The sequence below is a fragment of the Sciurus vulgaris genome (assembly GCF_902686455.1).
Source record: "Sciurus vulgaris genome assembly, chromosome: 3".
NCBI lineage: Eukaryota > Metazoa > Chordata > Mammalia > Rodentia > Sciuridae > Sciurus > Sciurus vulgaris.
The window spans coordinates 155,557,724-155,576,190 of record NC_136463.1 but is presented as its reverse complement, the minus strand read 5'-3'; the positions used below and the strand labels follow the sequence as shown (position 1 = coordinate 155,576,190).

General features: G+C 32.6%; 1 protein-coding gene across 1 annotated transcript in view; it reads right to left on the bottom strand.

Moving 5' to 3' along the window:
* Positions 1–274: 274 nt before the first annotated feature.
* Positions 275–18,467, bottom strand: part of CARF (calcium responsive transcription factor) — an 85,898-nt gene continuing 67,705 nt past the window's right edge. The window contains 8 exon segments of the mRNA XM_079130596.1: positions 275–3,499; positions 3,501–3,582; positions 5,284–5,653; positions 6,022–6,152; positions 10,622–10,685; positions 11,661–11,823; positions 14,411–14,644; positions 16,533–16,676. Coding sequence (XP_078986722.1) covers positions 3,466–3,499; positions 3,501–3,582; positions 5,284–5,653; positions 6,022–6,152; positions 10,622–10,685; positions 11,661–11,823; positions 14,411–14,644; positions 16,533–16,676 — 1,222 coding nt within the window. The 3' untranslated portion in view covers positions 275–3,465.

The window sequence follows — 18,467 nt, the reverse complement described above, 5'->3', positions numbered from 1 at the left end:
AAAAAAGAATTACACCATGTTACGCACATTGTTTTAAAATGTTGATGCTTGACTGAGTTACAGAGTACTAAATGCATGTACATCCCCAAATGTAAATAGAAGATATTGGTAATTAGGCTTAAAAACTTTCAGGTTCCAAATTGCACATAAATCTTTAGTCAAAATTCTCAGGTATTAAAGTGTTCATTCAGCATCTTATTTAAGATAAACAAACTACCACTATCTCCAGGAAAAGCATATTAAAAAAAAAAAAAAAAAAAAACAACAACAAGTGTAAGAAAAACAACACAGGACTTTTTTAATGAAAAAATTACATTATAACAAGGACATTATACATCATTACAATATATATACACACATTTTAACCTCTTTTAAAATCTGGCACAAAGGAAACATCTTTTTCATATCCACGTGATTAAGTGTATTTTTTGATAGGATATAAAGAAGATGAAACACGACCTGGCGGGCTTCAAAATTAGAAACTCTAATAATTCAAAACCGGATCCCAAAATCTCTTTTCCATTACTTTTGTGGCTTTTAGGAAAATAGTGACCTTGCATAAGATGTTCAAACTGTTTTTTTTTTTTCTTTTTAATTATACTAACTGCTTACACAGATAATTGCTGTTGAGGGAAAAGTCTACCATGGCTGTATTTATCTATAATTTATTGGAGTATATATAAAGTTCACTTGGAGGCTTGGAACACGAAAACTACAATGAAGAAACGAGTTGTAATTGTGAGATTCTAACTGTTTAATTTGAATGTCTGACTCCTTACTACAATATTACATCTTGTAAAACTGACATGAAAGAACATACATCAAACTTTGCTGTAGAGCTGTTAGGAGAATGCCAAATATAGATAATGAAAATTTTACATATTTGTACTTAATACCCTGTGAATTAAAAAAATAATTAGATGTTTAAAATATGTAAACTGTTTTCAAAACGTGATGCCAAGCACCCTAGAACAAAATACTAACATGTTGTGATTAAACATGCATTTAGACGATAAATGAATTTTTAAATTTTCTCAGAAATCACTTTTGAAGAGCCACTCATTAAAATACTTACATGAAAATACTCATAGTTCCAGTTTCTACCTAAAACCCCAAAGAGTATACAATTAGTAATTTAAACTTTTCTTCACTCTCTTGGTTTTTGTAGGGTTGTTTTGTTTCTTGTTTGTCGTGGGAAGGATGCACTGTTACTTTCTATTCTCATAAAAAAAAAAACATTATCAGAAGAGACAATCACACAGAATGAAATAAGAGAATTATATTTTAACTATGTTTTGTTTTTGATCAAGGACCAAAGTTGGAATCCTCTGACATCTCTCTCATCCTCACAGGTAACTGATCAGAGTTTGTATCTTAACAAGCATTTCTCTTTAGCAAGGCAACATCAAAAAAGAAAGGAATGTCTCCAAAAGAATATGATATAGTTCAATGGGTGAAATATTTAATAATACACATTTATCATTATAGGAAGAAAAAGATCTATTACTTAAAATCTTGAAAAACTTTCCATAAAAAGTAGAAATAACAAGTGAAAAGAATGTTACCTATTGTGCAACACTAAACCATAAATATGTTTGAACTTATTCATTTAAGTACACATACACTAACAGATGTGGGTTTGAGGTAACTAAGATTCTGTTTAACTTTGCATAACATAATCAAATTTAGCAGCCTACTTCTACAAATGCTGACATAAAATATTTTCAATTCTTAAGAAAAGAAAAGCAATTCTTATTAAAATCGTACATATAACTAAATATTAACTTTGCTTTAAATAGGATATAAATAATAAATTTTATATTGAATAGGATATAAATCTAAAAAGTAAGCAATTTTAGAATTCTACCTATTTCTAATACATCAGAGCTTTATATTTAGATACATGTCATGTACCCGAAACAAAGTAAGTTAAGAATGAGAGACTGGACTTAGAAAAGCCAAAAGTGACATATTTATGTAAAGTATTAAGGTTAACTTTCATATTATATTGTGCATGCTTTGAATATAAAACATTTATATCCACTTGAAATTCTTATTTTTTAAAAAATAAAATTTAAAATATGCTCACATATGATCTTTGGAGAAACAAAGCCTTTAGAGTTGATTTTTTTTTTTTGGCACCAGGACTTGAACACAGGGGTACTTAACTACTGAGTCAAATCCCCAGTTTGTTTTAAAATTTTTTATTTTGAGACAGGGTTTCACTACGTTGCTTAGGGCCTTGCTAAATTGCTGAGGCTAGCTCCAAACTTGCAATTCTCCTGCCTCAGCCTTGAGTTGCTGGAATTACTGGCATGTGCCAATGTACCTGTCTAGAGCTTGATTTCTTGATAGTTACGGGTACCATTTCTACTTTGCTAATCTTCCGGAAAACAGTTGTTTATAATGAATATACTGATTAATACTTATTTGGTATTCGAAGTAAATATACTTAACAAGCAAATATACCAGATCAGATATTTTAAAGTTTTAAATAGGAACTAAATTTTAAACTAAAACAACTTATCCCAAAATACTTTGAATTCTAATACTATTGATTCAGTAAGAGCTCCAGCCTTAGAACAATCTAAATATAACTTAAGTTCTTTTCTAACCCAAACTGAATCTTCAAATTAAAGGGGGAAGAAACAAAAACAAAAATGAAAACCTCTGCTATCAACAAAAAATTTCCTAAATTATTTGTAAACACCAAGAAATTCTATTATTCTTTCCAAATTCTCAATTTCTTCATCTTTTTACCCATTAATACTGTTTTACCTACAACATAGTGTAAGTTCATGCAACATATACTGATTTCTGTTGCTTCTCTGATTAATTCAAGTTAAAATTCTCAGTACATACCAAGTCATTTAAATTTCTACTAGATGACCATTAACATGCTATTGGTTTATAGTTAAAAGTACAAAATTAAAAGGGAAGAAGCTAAAATGTAACTGTGTGGTTTTCACAGACGTGATTGCTGGGCTTTGTGTTATTATATAAAATCTATTGCTTTATCTTTTCAAATAATACAGACTACAAATATTCTCTCACCTGTTAAATTTCTTTACAACTTTAAAATTCATGACATACATATATGAACATACACTCATCTACTGTTTTGTTGTTCTTTTTTGTGTTACATAAATCAAACTGGATATTTCCAGAAATAAGTTAGATAAGTGTTCATGTTTCGACTAAATTACTATGGGTAAGTTCTGACAATCTTTTGAAATACTGACTTATTAGATAACCAAAAAGCATAAGAATTACACAAAATAAGAGCAAAATATCTCTTAAAGTAGGTTAAAATATAGACTTGGCAACAAAAATATCAGTTTTAAATCAAAGCTGCTCATCAGTCTTCAGTTCAGTTATTACAATGCTGTGCTTTGACAATATTCATCTTCTTTTCTAAGACATCAGAAGTCACCAGAGTTGCAAATTCTGAAAAGCTTCAAAAATTTATGTAGCAGATAATTTCTTACAGTCCAATTTTTTTTGTTTCCAAGGACAATGTTGGTTCTTTGGGTTCTTGTTTAACTTGTTTCATAGAAATAGTACCTTCTGGGTTTTCTTCAACTTTAAAACGAAACATAAAAGAAAAATCCAAAGGGTTAATATACTTTATGACACTGGAATCTTTAGAATTATATCAATTTAGAAGAAAAACAAAAAGCAGTAGTTTGGAAAAAGAACCAAGCTGCAATTGAGAAAAAGTTAGTATATTTGAACACTCAGTGCCACATCTTAAATGACAACTCTGACTTAGCTATGTGAACTATGTGTTTATCTGAAACATTTCATAATCCATTTATCATTCTGATTTGAAAGCACTTATAACCAAGTTAATCTAAAGGTAGCATACAAACAGCAGTACTGATTAAGTGGTGATGGAATGTCTAACATCAAATTTTCAAATCTCTTTCTCAAAAATATTGGCTTTTCAGTTGCTATTAGGAAATACAGGTTAAAGGGGCAATATTTGCTCAGAGAACCATGCTGAAAATACCTAATTCTTGTCTTCACAAGGAGATATATTGGAGTTTAGCCAGAGACATAGAGAACTAGTATGGGATGGATTTGAGTGATTCCAAGAACTGATATCTAGGTGAAACAGTCCCTCAGATTGTGATCTAACTTGATAAATCATGCAAATTTGGATCCAAAGAGGGTCTCCTTTAAAGTAATCTGGATCAGTACTCCCAGAAATACTGTGGCACAACACAGAGGAAGGAAGCATATTTGAATGGAAGAAAGCTTTGAAAGACAAGACGGATCTGGGTTCAAATCCTTGCTCTGTCACTTAGTAGATGTGCACTTTAGGCAATTACTCACCTACCTGAGCACTGGTTTTCTCATCTGTGGAATGGAGAGACCTCTAACTTTTCATGAAGCATTCATATATACTTCTTTTTCTTCACATCTACTTAAGTTACTCAGCAGTTACAACTGCCACAGCTCTCTGAATAAATTTTTGAAAGTAATGCTTTCAACAAATCTAAAAGATGCCAACTGTTTCTGAAAGGAACTATGTCACAGTTTTTTTTACCCAGAAGAATGAGGATTGAGATGGAGGGAAAATATATGTTCCAAGAATAATTTCTTTGAAGATTTTTGCTCTTCAAAACAAACTGCATATTGTTGACCACAAAAGTGACTGGTCCAGAACAATTCGTATGAAATGAAGTGACGTAGTTAGGTCAAGTAGAAGTTAAAAGTTTACTACTATGTCAACTTGGTTAGTAATAAAGTGAAGATAACAAGGTCCTAGACTAAACCCAAGTGCCCAAGTTTTATTAGTTCCCTTTCACCTTCCACAGAACCTAGAACATTTAACTTTGTAATTCAAAATATTCATTTTAACCTTTGTATCTGCAAACTTTACTCCATTTTTCTTTGTGTACATAAATCCTTTTTTCCCAAAAGCTATGCACTAAAATAGTTTTAATGATAATATTTTATCTGTTTTTATCAATGTTTTAAAGCATTCTAAAACAATTTTCTGATTTCACATCAAGAGATTTTCCATGGGGAAAAAAGTTAATTAGGGAATACGAATTTCAATGGGATTAAATAACTAGAAATAAGGAGAAGAACAAAATTATAAGTTTATAAGCTCTCAAACTCATGCTAATGAAATATTCCCTCTTCTCTCTCATACTTTTGCTCCAGTTATAAAATATTATAAATCCACTGGGTAGAAAAGATAGTGTGTAGTATGATATAATAATGATAGTGCATAAAGACAAAAAGTAACATCATAAGTTGATTTTAACTTACTAAGAGCTGGGTGGTTGTCTATAATCCGGATTGGAATGGTCTGCATGTCTCGCAAGAGAATCCTATGGATGCTTCCTTCCAGATTCCCTGTCTCTTCAATATCTCCAACTTCCACCAGCTGATCCACTGCAACTAGATTTTGATCTGGTTCTGGGAGATTACCCATGGTAGAGGCAGTACTACTATTTTGGGTTAGGCATGTATCTGTTTGAAGGTTATGACTTTGACCAAGCAGTAGAGAATTACTATTCATTACAGTACTTTCTACTGAATCCAAAAGTCTTGATGGACTGGAGGAGGGTTGGTTATTTACTGATACCAAAGCTGGTGATCCATCAGGAGAGGTAAATCTTGGTTGTAATTGCAAACCCTTTTAAATAGAAAAGATTTATATCAAAATATTTGAATTTATAATGTATAATATTTTCATATGATATACTACTCTTTTGACAAAAACTGAAACAAAATACAAGCAAATAGTTACTAACAAATATTAAAAAAGAATAGAAACAAGAGAAAATTAATACAACTAAATTTGACTTCATTCATAGTCTGCTTTAACCTTTTTTGAAAGGATATTATTTGAATTATCATATTAAAATACAAAGAGGTAAGGAAATTAATAATGAAGAAATATCTGATCATTTTAATGCTATAACAATTTTCTAAAATCACTAGAAGAAGAGACATGGAGAAAGAAGAACAGCCCCAAATTTGGTTATCTTACTGGATACTGACCTGTAATTGTGTAAATATTTTGGGCTGAAATGAGGAAAGTGAGGAGAGCAAGTGGGTTGGTTCTGGAGACAAGGAAGTCCCTGCCTGATTTGCTTCCACTTTGGTAGTAACTGATTCTCCTGGTGAATTTCCTAAATTATATAAAATACAAACTATTAAAAAATTATTTTTATGGCTCTTAGGATACTACACTCTATTACAACCCTTTCTATCAGAAGTAGAATAGCAAACAAGATCAAGGGTTTGCAAAAGACTTTAAGAAATCATTATCATCAAAAAAAGAAAGAAAGAAAAAAGAAAAAGTCAGTCAGCCCAATATTTCCAGAACCAGGCAGATCATCAGAATCTCTAAGGAAAAATTTAAAAGTACATATTCCTAGTATTATGGTTTAGATACAAGATATCACCCAAAAGCTCTGGTGTGAGACAATGCAAGAAAATTTAGAAGTGAAATGATTGGGTTATGAGAGCCTTAATCTAATCAGTACATTAATTTACATATGGATTAATAGGGTGGTAAGTGTAGGCCGGTAGGGTATGGCTACAGGAGGTAGGTCACTGTAGGCATGCCTTTGGGGTTTATATTTTGTCCCTGGCAAGTGAAGCTTTCTCTACTTACTGACTGTGCTGTCTTGAGCTGCTTTCCTCCTCCACTTCCTCATCTTGGGCCCAGAGCAACTGAGTTGGCTGTCTATGGATTGAGACTTCTTGAACCCTGAGTGCCAAATAAACTTCTCCTCTAAAATTGTTCTTGTCAGGTCTTTTGGTCACATGAAAAAGCTGTCTAAAATACCTAGGTTCATTCTCCATTCCTTTTCCTAGTGGTGGGGTTTGAACCCATGGCCTTATACCCCAGACCTTAACCTCCATTAATTTTAATTCAATAGATCTGGTATGGGATCTGGGAATATATTTTTTCCTTTTTAAAGACTCTGTATCTGTAACTCTGATCTAGTCCATTCTTCATGCTATAATGCTAGACTACACCTTAAGTTTTCTACATATGTAGCTTCTCAGTTACAAAGACCAAATTTCATTCATCTTCTGTAGTCCTAAAACTTAGGACAATGCCTGGCATTGGTCCTCAATAACAGTATTAAATTTCTTAATCCATAACTCATTTTGGAATAAGGGAATAGAAGTAAAAACTTCTCTTATTATCTTAATTTTAAAGGTAATTGGTCCTTATGGAATTTGAGTCATTCTCATATCTAATTTATTTATTTCTGAGGTGCTGGGATTGAACCCAGGGCCTGTTATCACTGAGCTACAGCCCTAGCCCTTTCATGTAGTTCTTATTATGTTAACTCAAAGGTATTCATCTCCTTAAATCAATCAAAAACAATTTTACATCTGTAATCCCAGCTACAGAAAGCTGAGGCAGGTGGATAGCAAGTTTGAGGCCAGTCTGAGCAACTTAGTAATACCCTGTCTCAAACAAACAAACAAGCAAATGAGAATAACAATAATAAAATCCCCACAATTTTAGGGCTTCCATAATAGATTTTTTTTTTTTCTTGGTGGTACTGGGGATTAAATCCAGAGGTACTTTATCACTGAGCTACCTTCTAGCCCTTATTTTTTGAGACAGGGTCTTGCTAAGTTGCCCAGGCTGGCAACTTTTGATCCTTTTGCCTTGGATTCCTGAGTCTTCAGGATTACAGGTATGCACCACCACACCCATCTACAACTCAGAAATTTAAAAACTGGTCCTGGTATCAAGACAAGGATGAATTTAAGTTCTGGCTTTTCTGGATGACCATCAACATACTACAAAACTCGGTTTGTAAACTTCAGTTTCCTCATATATAGAATCAATGTAATCAATACTTCTTCAGAGGACTGTTCAGAAGATTAAAGAGCTCTCTCATATTTATTGCCTTCTTCATTTCTAAAGTCCTTTAGTCTGCTGCACCTGTCCTTTAGTATGATACTATTCTGCCTCTAATTGTACCTTTAGTGAAGAGACTATTCTACCTCTAAAATCTCAAATTTAGATATCTCATTCTCTGAACAAAATCTTAATTCTTCTAGGCGTTTTACACAGGTACTTTGCTACAACAATTCTTTTTTATTTTTTAAATTTTTTGTATTTGTAGATGGACAGAACACTTTTGTTTATTTTTATGCAGTGCTTAGGATTGAACCCAGTGTCTCACACATGCTAGGCAAGCACTCTGCCTCTGAGTGACAGCCCCAACCCTTGCTATAATTCTTCAACCTTATGTGACTCTAGTTCCTGAATTTTCTTCAGGTTCATTATTTTTCCTTAATAAGATTCTTTCATTATCCAGCTTAGAGTCCATGGTATATAATTCCAGTTTCTCTTACAAGTATCCTAAACTCCCTTGCCTTTTGTTATATTCTGCTGCTAAAACTCTAACTCTGGACAAAAATGGTTTCCTATGCCTATGTGTGGGAAGCTGATTGCCACTGAAAAAAAAACTCACTTCTACTACTGATACCAACTTCAACTAGACCTTCACCTGTATCTTACTCTCTATTCAGAATGATTTCTTATATCCATTTCCCTCAAACTCACACCATCCTTGCTGAGGCCTTTCCTAATTCCTACCCTCACTCATACTTAAAAAGAGAAGCCAAAAGAGAGAAATTTCCTCAACTTACCATTCTACCATCTTCATTATCTCTTCAAGTCTCTTAAAAATACCTTTCCTCAACCCATATGCTCTTTATAGAAAATTCTTGAAAAAGTGGTTCAAATTATCTCTACTCCTTCACTTATCTTCCATTCATTCCTCAATCACTCTAATACGGCTTCCTCCTGATCCACTCTACTGAAATGGCTTCAATACTCAAGTGTCCAAATCTGATGTATTACCTTTTTCTCTCCCCTTTCCTCATCAATACCCTATCCTTTTGCCAGTGTTGCTGAACTCAGTAAATCCTATCATCAATCAACTGCTCATGGTACAAATTCAGAGGTCATCTTAGAATCTTTCTAACTTTATTGTCTCCCCAACTATTCAATCGATAACCATGATCTTTAAATTCTACTTTTAAAATAACTCTCAAATTTGTCTATTTCTAGTGTATGTACAGCTAGAGTTTATACATTTTACTATACATTTTCATCCTAAATTTGTCTATTTCTAGTGTATGTACAAACAGCTAGAGTCTATACATTTTCATCCTATACAGGCTTCCTAAACCTGTTTTGCTTATCCAGTTTTAACTCTAACATTATACCCACACCAGTCTTCTTAAGTTTCTTAAATGTGACAAAGCTCTTTCTTGATTGGTTTTCACAAATGTAATTACTTTGATTGGCAAACTCCTATTTATTCTTTAGTTCTTAAAAGTGACATTTTCAAGTATCATTCCCTACTTTCTGTTCTGTCTCTATCACTAGTCCCACATAATTTTGCACAACTCTTCCATGGTACTTTTCATAACTGTAATTAATTAGAATATATTTGTTTAATGTTCTTTTTCTCTTGATAAACTTTAAGTTTCATTAAGTATGAAATTTACCTATCTTTTTTATGTCTGGCACTTAGCACAATGATTTAAATATATAAAGAATAAATAAATAATGCTAAACAATTTCAAAACCATTCTTTTTATTTAAATATATTTTTAGTTATAGATGGACACAATACCTTTATTTTATTTATTTACTTTTATGTGGTGCTAAGGATCAAACCTAGGGCATCACATGTGCTAGGCAAGAACTCAACCACTGAGCTACAACCCTAGCCCTCAAAGCCATTCTGTAGGGAAAGGTTAATAAGTAGAATAAAAAATACTATACATATGTAGTTTTTCATTAACTGATTCTAAAGCATTTATTTAGGTATTAACTTTTTAGCAGGCATTATCCTAAACAACAGTTATGTTAATTTGAATAAAATAAAATTCTTGCCTCTGAAGAGTTCAAGTTGTGTGAATACAGATATGTAAACCACAGGTTTCCATGTTAAACGCAGAGGTAAATATAAAAGAATGAGTAGCTCCTTTAATATAAAGTGAAGTTAAGGGAGCACTTAAAACTGGAGATTATTTTAATAATAAAGAGGGTTTGCCATGCAGAAGAAAAACATTTCTGGAAGACAGACACATGCAAAAAGGTTGAAATAGGCTTACACTATTTAAAGACCAGAGGAGTAAGAACATATGAGAAAAAGAAAACCATATAAAATGAATATTAGTTCCCATATCAAAGTATCTTAAAGTTATTACTATTGGATTTATCCAGCCTTCTAGTTCACTATGCTAGTAATCAGCTTAATTTTCAGTCACAAAGAAGCATAAATGTTGGGGCTGGAGTTGTAGCTCAGTGGTAGAGCACTTGCCTAGCATATGTGAGACGGTGGGTTTGATCCTCAGCACCACATAAAAATAAATAAACAAAGGTCCATCAACAACTAAAAAAGAATATTTAAAAAAAGACGCATAAATATTAAATATCAGGGAAATTTAAATAGCTGGAGATATTTTGATATATCCCACAGAATTGCTCTTGCTCTTTTGGGTCATGGATTTCTTATCTATTAAATTTGATCATATACTATCTTAAGTTCCTTCCAGTTTTTACATGGTTTAATTTTATATTTTAAAGGAATTCAAGATAACGTACCTTCTGCAAACGTAACTGTCACAGTCTCTCTGAGAATATTCCCACTATCTGTAGTCCACTGAAGCTGAAATGGGAACATTTATTTCAATGAAAATAAAGTAGTAATAATGAAAAAAATTTAAATAATTCATACAACTATCATATTTTATTGTCAAACTATATTTGTGTTTTATTCTATTACTCTACTTGTTCATATGCTCAAAGCACAAGTATACTATTCAAATACATTAGGTTCTCAAGTTTGGACAGCAATAATTTGTATAGCAAATCTGTTTTATTTCCTGAGCAATGGATAGAATAATCAAAAGTTCTGTATATGTTCAGCTGCTGAATTTGGAAAGTTAGAAGAACAAAGGATGCTTCTCAGATTTTAATGCCATAGTTGTTGCCTGCATAGTAATTAGTAGTTTCTCGGTAATTATGATAAAATTTTCTTAGAAATTACTAGTATTTGGGGAAACTATAGTTTTAAACTATGAAGTACAATTGATATTCACATGTGGTATATAGAACTAACATCATCACTTTATGCAATCAAGTCCCAACTACTTAATTTTGATCATTATTTTTTTAAAATGAGGGAGTTGACTGTAGTTTTGTATACCTGCAGTCCCAGCACTTGGGAGGCTGAGGCAGAAGGATCACTTCAGCTTAGGAGTTCTAGACCAGCTAGGGCAACATTTAGTGAGACTGGTCTCAAAATAAATAAACAAATAAATAGAAAGTGGGGGGGAATTAATTCAATAAAAGTTTACTAAATAAATAAGTACAAAATAATTTCTACGGAGAAATTTGATTTTAAAGTGAAGATTACTATTCGGAAATCCATCATTTCTTTTCCTTGTGACAATAATTTTAAAAAAATTGCAGTCATCACCTGATGGTCTATGGTTTACATTTTAATAAAAAAACATGCCACTACTGTTTCCCATATCATAGTCATTCAGATGGTCCAATAGTAGCCATCTCTATTAGGACAAATACTAGAGAAGCTGAGAAAGGTTTTCTCATAAAACAAAGATTGTGGATGTGATCATACCGTTGCTGGAATAATCTCTGAGTTATATACCATATCTCCATTTCTCAAGGATTTCTGTACCTCATGGATGTGATTTTTTATATCATTTACAGTTGGAAAAAAAGATAAATTATGTCTTTCAGGTACCTCATCAGGTTTGAACAGTTCTCTTTCAACAAATTTTCTGTGGAGAATATAAAATAGAACAAGAATATAAACTATTTAGTAATACTTGTAGATTAAGAGAGAAAAGTTCTCTTTTAGCATAAAATTCTGTAAAGTATAATTTACAGCTCTATAGTCATTTATATTTTCCCACTTTAATTTGTTTCCATACATTAAATCCTAGAAAGCACCAAATTAAATTTTCATTGGTTAAACACCTATACACATCAAAGTGAGCTTTGACAATTTTATGAATTGAATTTAAAGGAACCATTATTTTCAGATTATGAATGACACTTTTAAAAGCTTATTGTGTCAAGCATAGTATTAACTAAGTATTTCCTTTAACTTTTACTATAATCCTATGACATAGGTATGGTTTCATTCCTATTTTAAAGATGAGGGAAGTGAAGATGCAGAAGTTAAATAAATTGCCCAAAGTGATACACCTACCTAGTAAGTAAGAGTGTTTGGGTCTATATCCAAATTATATGCATAAACATCATTTTATACTGCTTTCAAAGGCATCAATTAATATGTGAAGTATCATATGCTCAAATTTTACAAGCAAAAGAGAATGGAAAGCAGCATTGCTATATAATTTATAAAAATACACAAAATAAATCATAAAGTTTAATGTACACATGCTTTGAACAATAATTATATGCAACGGGGCAAATTGTAGGGTTGTATTATCAGACTACTTTTTAAAAAATAATTTTAGTTGTAGATGGACAAAATACCTTTATTTGCTTCATGGTATGTGGTGCTAAGGATGGAACCCAGTGCCTCACATGTGCAAGGCAAGCACTCCACTACTGAGCTACAATCCCAGTCCTATTTGACTGTTCTTAATGAACCTCATTTCAAATAGTCTGAAATATGTTTCTTGCCTAGGTTTAGTAAGTAGTGGATGTCTTTACCAAATTTTGGCTTTGTTCTAAAGATTGTTATATTCAAGATAATAACTAGGTAAATTAAAATGTCCACTATAATAATAATGTTAATATAATAATTTGTCGCCGCCCGCGGCAACAGTCGTGCGGATATTGTTACCGCCTGCAGAAACAATTGCGCGGGTATTTATTGGAGGTGGACTGGAAACTGAGCTACTTCTACTATATTTCTCTTTAGTGCACTGCTTTATTGCTTGTTTGCTTAATTCTACTAGTTTATAGAGGAAGTGAGGCTTTGAGAGGAGAGAGAAAAGCTTTGCATAAGAGAGAGTCTTTGCTTAAAAGAGAGAATCTTTGCTTAACGGAGAGGCTACGCCTTCAGAGATCTATATCTTCTTAGAGTCCTGCTGCTTCTTCTTAAAGGTGCATCCTACATCCTGTGTCCTAAAGGTGCATGCTAGAAGTGTGTGCTTCCCGCACGCTGCGATCTGTGATCTGTAATCTGCCATCTGCCTTCTGCGATCTATCAGAGGTGCTGCTTGTATGATGGTGCTTCCTATAGGTGTGTGTCTTATATACCTAAGGCAGCCAATCAGCTTAGGATTAAGTAGCATGGTTGGAGCTTGCACCACAGCACCTATTAAGAATGAGGAACATCTATTGACCACTAGCACAGAGGAGACATCAATCAATCAGGCAAAAGTAGATTACTCCGTGTTAAACACTAACTATGCGCCACCTCTTGGCTCAACGCCAGCCGCCATCTTAGGGTTACCCAAACATGTCTTCTGCAATAATTAAGTAAATTACTTTTGAATATCAATAAAATTAGACCAGAATACTATAAAAGACAAATAAAATTTCATTAGCTAAAGAACTATCCGAATTTTTTATTGTAATAAGATATAAATGCATTTCAAATAGTTTGAAATAAATATCCTGGTCTAGGTTTTAAAATCTTTGGTTCTATAAAAGTTTTTTTTTTTCTAAATGTATAATATAATTCAATTCATATATCATTTTGAAATAGTCCAATTTGCAAAGAAAACAAAATCTGCACAAGTTCAGTGCACAACAGCTGTGGTCTAACTACAGAGGATGCAGTGAGACTGGACCAGGGATGCTACAAAAAGAGGTACTAAATGGTGGGAGACCACAGCAGGGAGTGACTGCACATCATTCTCATGGATTTATTGTGTGGAGAAAATTCAAGTTTTGCTTTTTGGAACTTTCTGGAACCCACCCCCCAAGTATTTTCCACCTGCGATTGGTTTAATATTTGGAGGTGGAATCCAGGAATACAGAGGACTGACTATTTACAAAGTTTAAGTTACATTGATTGATTGGCTGATTGAACTGCACCATCGATATTGCTTAATTATATTGTTTATGTGATGATAAAAGTAAAAATGTGTTCAGTATCATGAGATCCATACTACTGATCCATTTAAAAAATATAATATAGATCAAAGTATCTAAAAAAAGGAACAGTCCAATTTACCAAATATAATAAGCCATATTAACCATGGCTTGCCAAACATTAGTTGGAAAATAATTAGTTCATAATTAAGATTATTTTAATAAGCTAATAAGCTCTAATTCTTATTTACTCAAATAGCAGATACCTGGGAAAATATCTATAATCCTAAATATATTATTTAAAACAAGCAAAAATGAAAAATGTAAAAGAACCATTTGTGTCTACTGTACCTGAGCTGTTTCCTTACTGCATATACTTGTTCTATTCCCTGTGATACCAATTCTTGAATTTTATGGGCTACTTGGGGATGTAGACGTGATGGCAATGCACAATTTTCATCTCTAACTGCAGTTTCCTCTTCTTCAATAGAAGACACAGGAAAAGGGGAAGGTGACAAAGGGAGGCAGGAAGTCTCTAATTCATGATACTGATGAGCTTGCTGTGTAGGTAACTGTACATACCACCTGACAAGAAAGTATTTTAAATTATTAAATTTAAATATTAAAATTATTCATTAGATAAAAGCAGGAGTCATAATTAGGTTAATACTCATCAAGAAGAAAACCTAAAACTCATCAGGAGAAGGAATAATCTTAGAAAAATTATATATGATTATGCCATACTGAATAAAGTTCTGGGGAGACTGGGGCTTGAACCCAGGGGCACTTTACAACTGGACTACATCCCCGTTCCTTTTTAAAAAGATTTTATTTTGAAATAGGGTCTCACAAAGTTGCTTAGGGCCTTGCTAAGTTGCTGAGGTTGGCCTTGAACTTGCCATCCTCCTGTCTCAATCTCCTGAGTCACTGGGATTATAGGCATGTGTCACTGTGCTTGGCTCATATTGAATATAATTTAAAATGACCTCTGCTTAACTCTTCCAAGATTGCTTTCAGACCCAATTAAATAAAAATCTATATAAACCTCTACAGACTTTCACTATGATAGTGATGCAGGGTTTAAGAATACATGAAAAGGATATTGTAAATTTCATATTAAGCAAAATTTACCCCAAAATACAGAGACAACATTGTAAATCATCATTCTTTTTAAAAACATTTTTTAGTTTTTCAAAAAAAATTTTTTAGTTGTCAGTGGATCTTTTATTTTATTTATTTATATGTGGTGCTAATTATCAAACCCAGGGCCTCACACATGCCAGGCAAGCACTCTACCACTGAGTCACAACTCCAGTCCCTAAATCATCATTCTTAAGACTGTGTATTTTCCCATTCATCAAACCTTTGTCCCATATTACATTTCTGTGACTTATCTACTACCTATCAACCAGAGTGGATTATAATTCAGAGTCTATCAAGATTGAATTCTATGGAAGAATCTTTCCCCATAGGAGCTCAATATACTACGTCTATAACATTCCCAGCCCTCCTGCCCCATAAGCAAGAAAATCAACTAACTGTTGAATATAGGTCTATTGGACAGCAGTACAAAAATAGTTGCTAGGACATTAGTTGATTTGGTAGGATACTGTTTTAATTGATATTTTTGTACAAACTTTTTATATTCTGACATTAAATAAAATGGAGTCTAAGTTACATACAATGTTCTCCAACTTGAAGGATCTAACTATTGATTCATTTCATTTTACATACACCTGAAAGATTTTATTAAAGATCACACAAGAGTTTGGAAGTGTAGCTCAGTAGTAGAGTACCTGCCTAGCATACATGAAGCTCTGGGTTTGATCTCCAGCATTGCAGGAAAAAAAAAAGAATTAAGTTCACACAAAAAACATTTTCCCTACACTTAATCTCATTATGTATTACCTATACTGACACATAAAGGAAAGTAAGCAAGAAAGCTATTATTTCTTCCTATTTAAAATCTGAAGATAAAATGGAACTTCTATATTTAGGTTTAGAATTCATTTCTGGTTGCCAGACTAATCAAAGGTGGATACAAGTGGTTACAAGTTCTACTCCTAATAAGTATCTGAAACAAAAAAACTAAAGATATAATAAAACGTATTACTGAATATGTATTTGTTATTTTGGGAAATAAACTTCTATGATGGTATTATATATAATGTGTGATGTATAGTATAATTCTTTGGTTCAAAATATCTACAATTATCTATAGTAAACTATACAAGGAAAATGAGATATCTTCCTTATAAAACTATTTTTCTTTAATTCTTTTTTTTTTTTTTTTTTTTTTTTTTTGAGTAGCCTTGTGCATTCTAAGCAAGTGCTCTACCACTGGGCTATACCCCCAGCCCTCAAGTCATTTCTTAATGAAATAAGTGAAAAACATTATAATTTCTCTTATAAAATAATTCTTGGAAATGGAGCTAATTAATTAGTAAATAAAAGAATTATATAAATGTTATACCTAAGAACACCACCAGCATCTACCAAGTTCTTCTTTAGCATATTAAAAGCTTTTTCCTGTTCCATTCTGATTATTTTCTTGTCAATTTTTGGGTCTGTAGGTACTCTATATTCAGGAAACTTCTGTACTTTTTTAATGTAAATCCTTTATTTAAGATAAAGAAAAATCAGTTTCATTATATTACAATCACAAGAAAATCTAACTTTAAAAGAGTTTAAACATTTAAGTTTAGAGACAGTTCAACTTATCTAGAAAGTATCAAGAGGTTTATGAAAGGCCACATTCTAAGTGCATGATACTTAGCAAATTAACAAAAATTATGACTTGAGTAAAAATAACAAAGTACTTTTAGATTATTTTCTGGATTTGCCTCTTCTCAATTCCCTTGGAAGCTGTAATTACCTCATGCCTGGATTGCTTTAATGACCTTCTTATGTGCTGCTGTCTCCAGTCTTTTCTTTATATTCATTTGCTACATCAGTACCTCAATAATTCTTTTTTTTTTTTTTTTTTTTACTTTTTCAGACTGCATTTTGATTCATTGTACACAACTGGGGTACAACTTTTCATTTCTATGGTTGTACACAACATAGATTCACACCATTCATATAATCATACATGCACATAGGGTAATAATGTCTGTCTCAGTCTACTATCTTTCCTTTCCCCACCCCCTCCAACCCAATTTTCCTCTACATCATCCAAAGTTCTTCCATTCTCTTGCACCTCTCCCCTCATTATGTATCATCATTCACTTATCAGAGAAAATATTCGGCCTTTGGTTTTTTGGGCTTGGCTTATTTCACTTAGCAAGATCTTCTCCAACTCCATCCATTTACCAGCAAATGCCATAATTTTATTCTTCTTTATGGCTGAGTAATACTCCACTGTGCACAGTTTCTTTATCCATTCACCAACTGAAGGGCATCTAGGTTGGTTCCACAATCTAGTTATTGTGAATTGAGCAGCAATGAACATTGATGTGGCTATGTCACTGTAGTATGCTGATTTTAAGTCCTTTGGGTATAAACCAAGGAGTGGGACAGCTGGGTCAAATGGTGGGTCCATTCCAAGTTTACTGAGGAATCTCCATACTACTTTCCAGAGTGGCTGCACGAATTTGCAACTAAATCAGCAATGTATGAGTGTGTCCTTTTCCCCTCTCCATGCCAACACTTACTATTGCTTGTGTTCTTGATAATAGCCATTCTAATTGGAGTTAGATGAAATCTTAGGGTGGTTTTAATTTGCATTTCTCTAATTACTAGAGATGATGAGCACTTTTTTCATATATTTGTTAATCACCTGTATATCATCTTCTTCTGAGAAGTGTCTGCCCAGTTCCTTAGCCAATTTATTGATTGTGTTCTTTGTATTTTTGGTGTAAAGTTTTTTAAGTTCTTCACATTTTTATTCCTCCAGTATAAATTTCTTGGCAACAATGAAGTCATTCTGAATAATTCTAATTTATTTACCTAGTCTATTATTTAAAATATAAAATTTCTTCTCCTTTAAAGTTCATCTTCTCAATGTCCTGTCCTCCTCCACTATGGAATAGCAATTCTCCCATACCTTTACTTATGTGGTTTTCATAGACTACAATATCTTCCCTCTAATTCTAACAAAATTCAATCTAAACTTCAGCATCCAGGTTAGACTGCATTTTCTTTCCTGCTATTAGTCTGCATGGATAGATTACTTTTCTGAGAAGCTATAAGGCAACCACACATTTCATATTATCATGTTCTTTTAACGGTTTGTTTCCTGTTCTACCAATAATACTTTAGGTTGTGTGAGATTAAGTAAAATCTATTCCTCTTTTGATCTCCCTTCTTCTGACACCCAAAGTAGTTTCTCGGCACAGAGTAGGTACCCTAAAAGTACTTGTAGAATGATGGAGAATAAAAATAGTTATTTACATCTACAGGTTTTCTT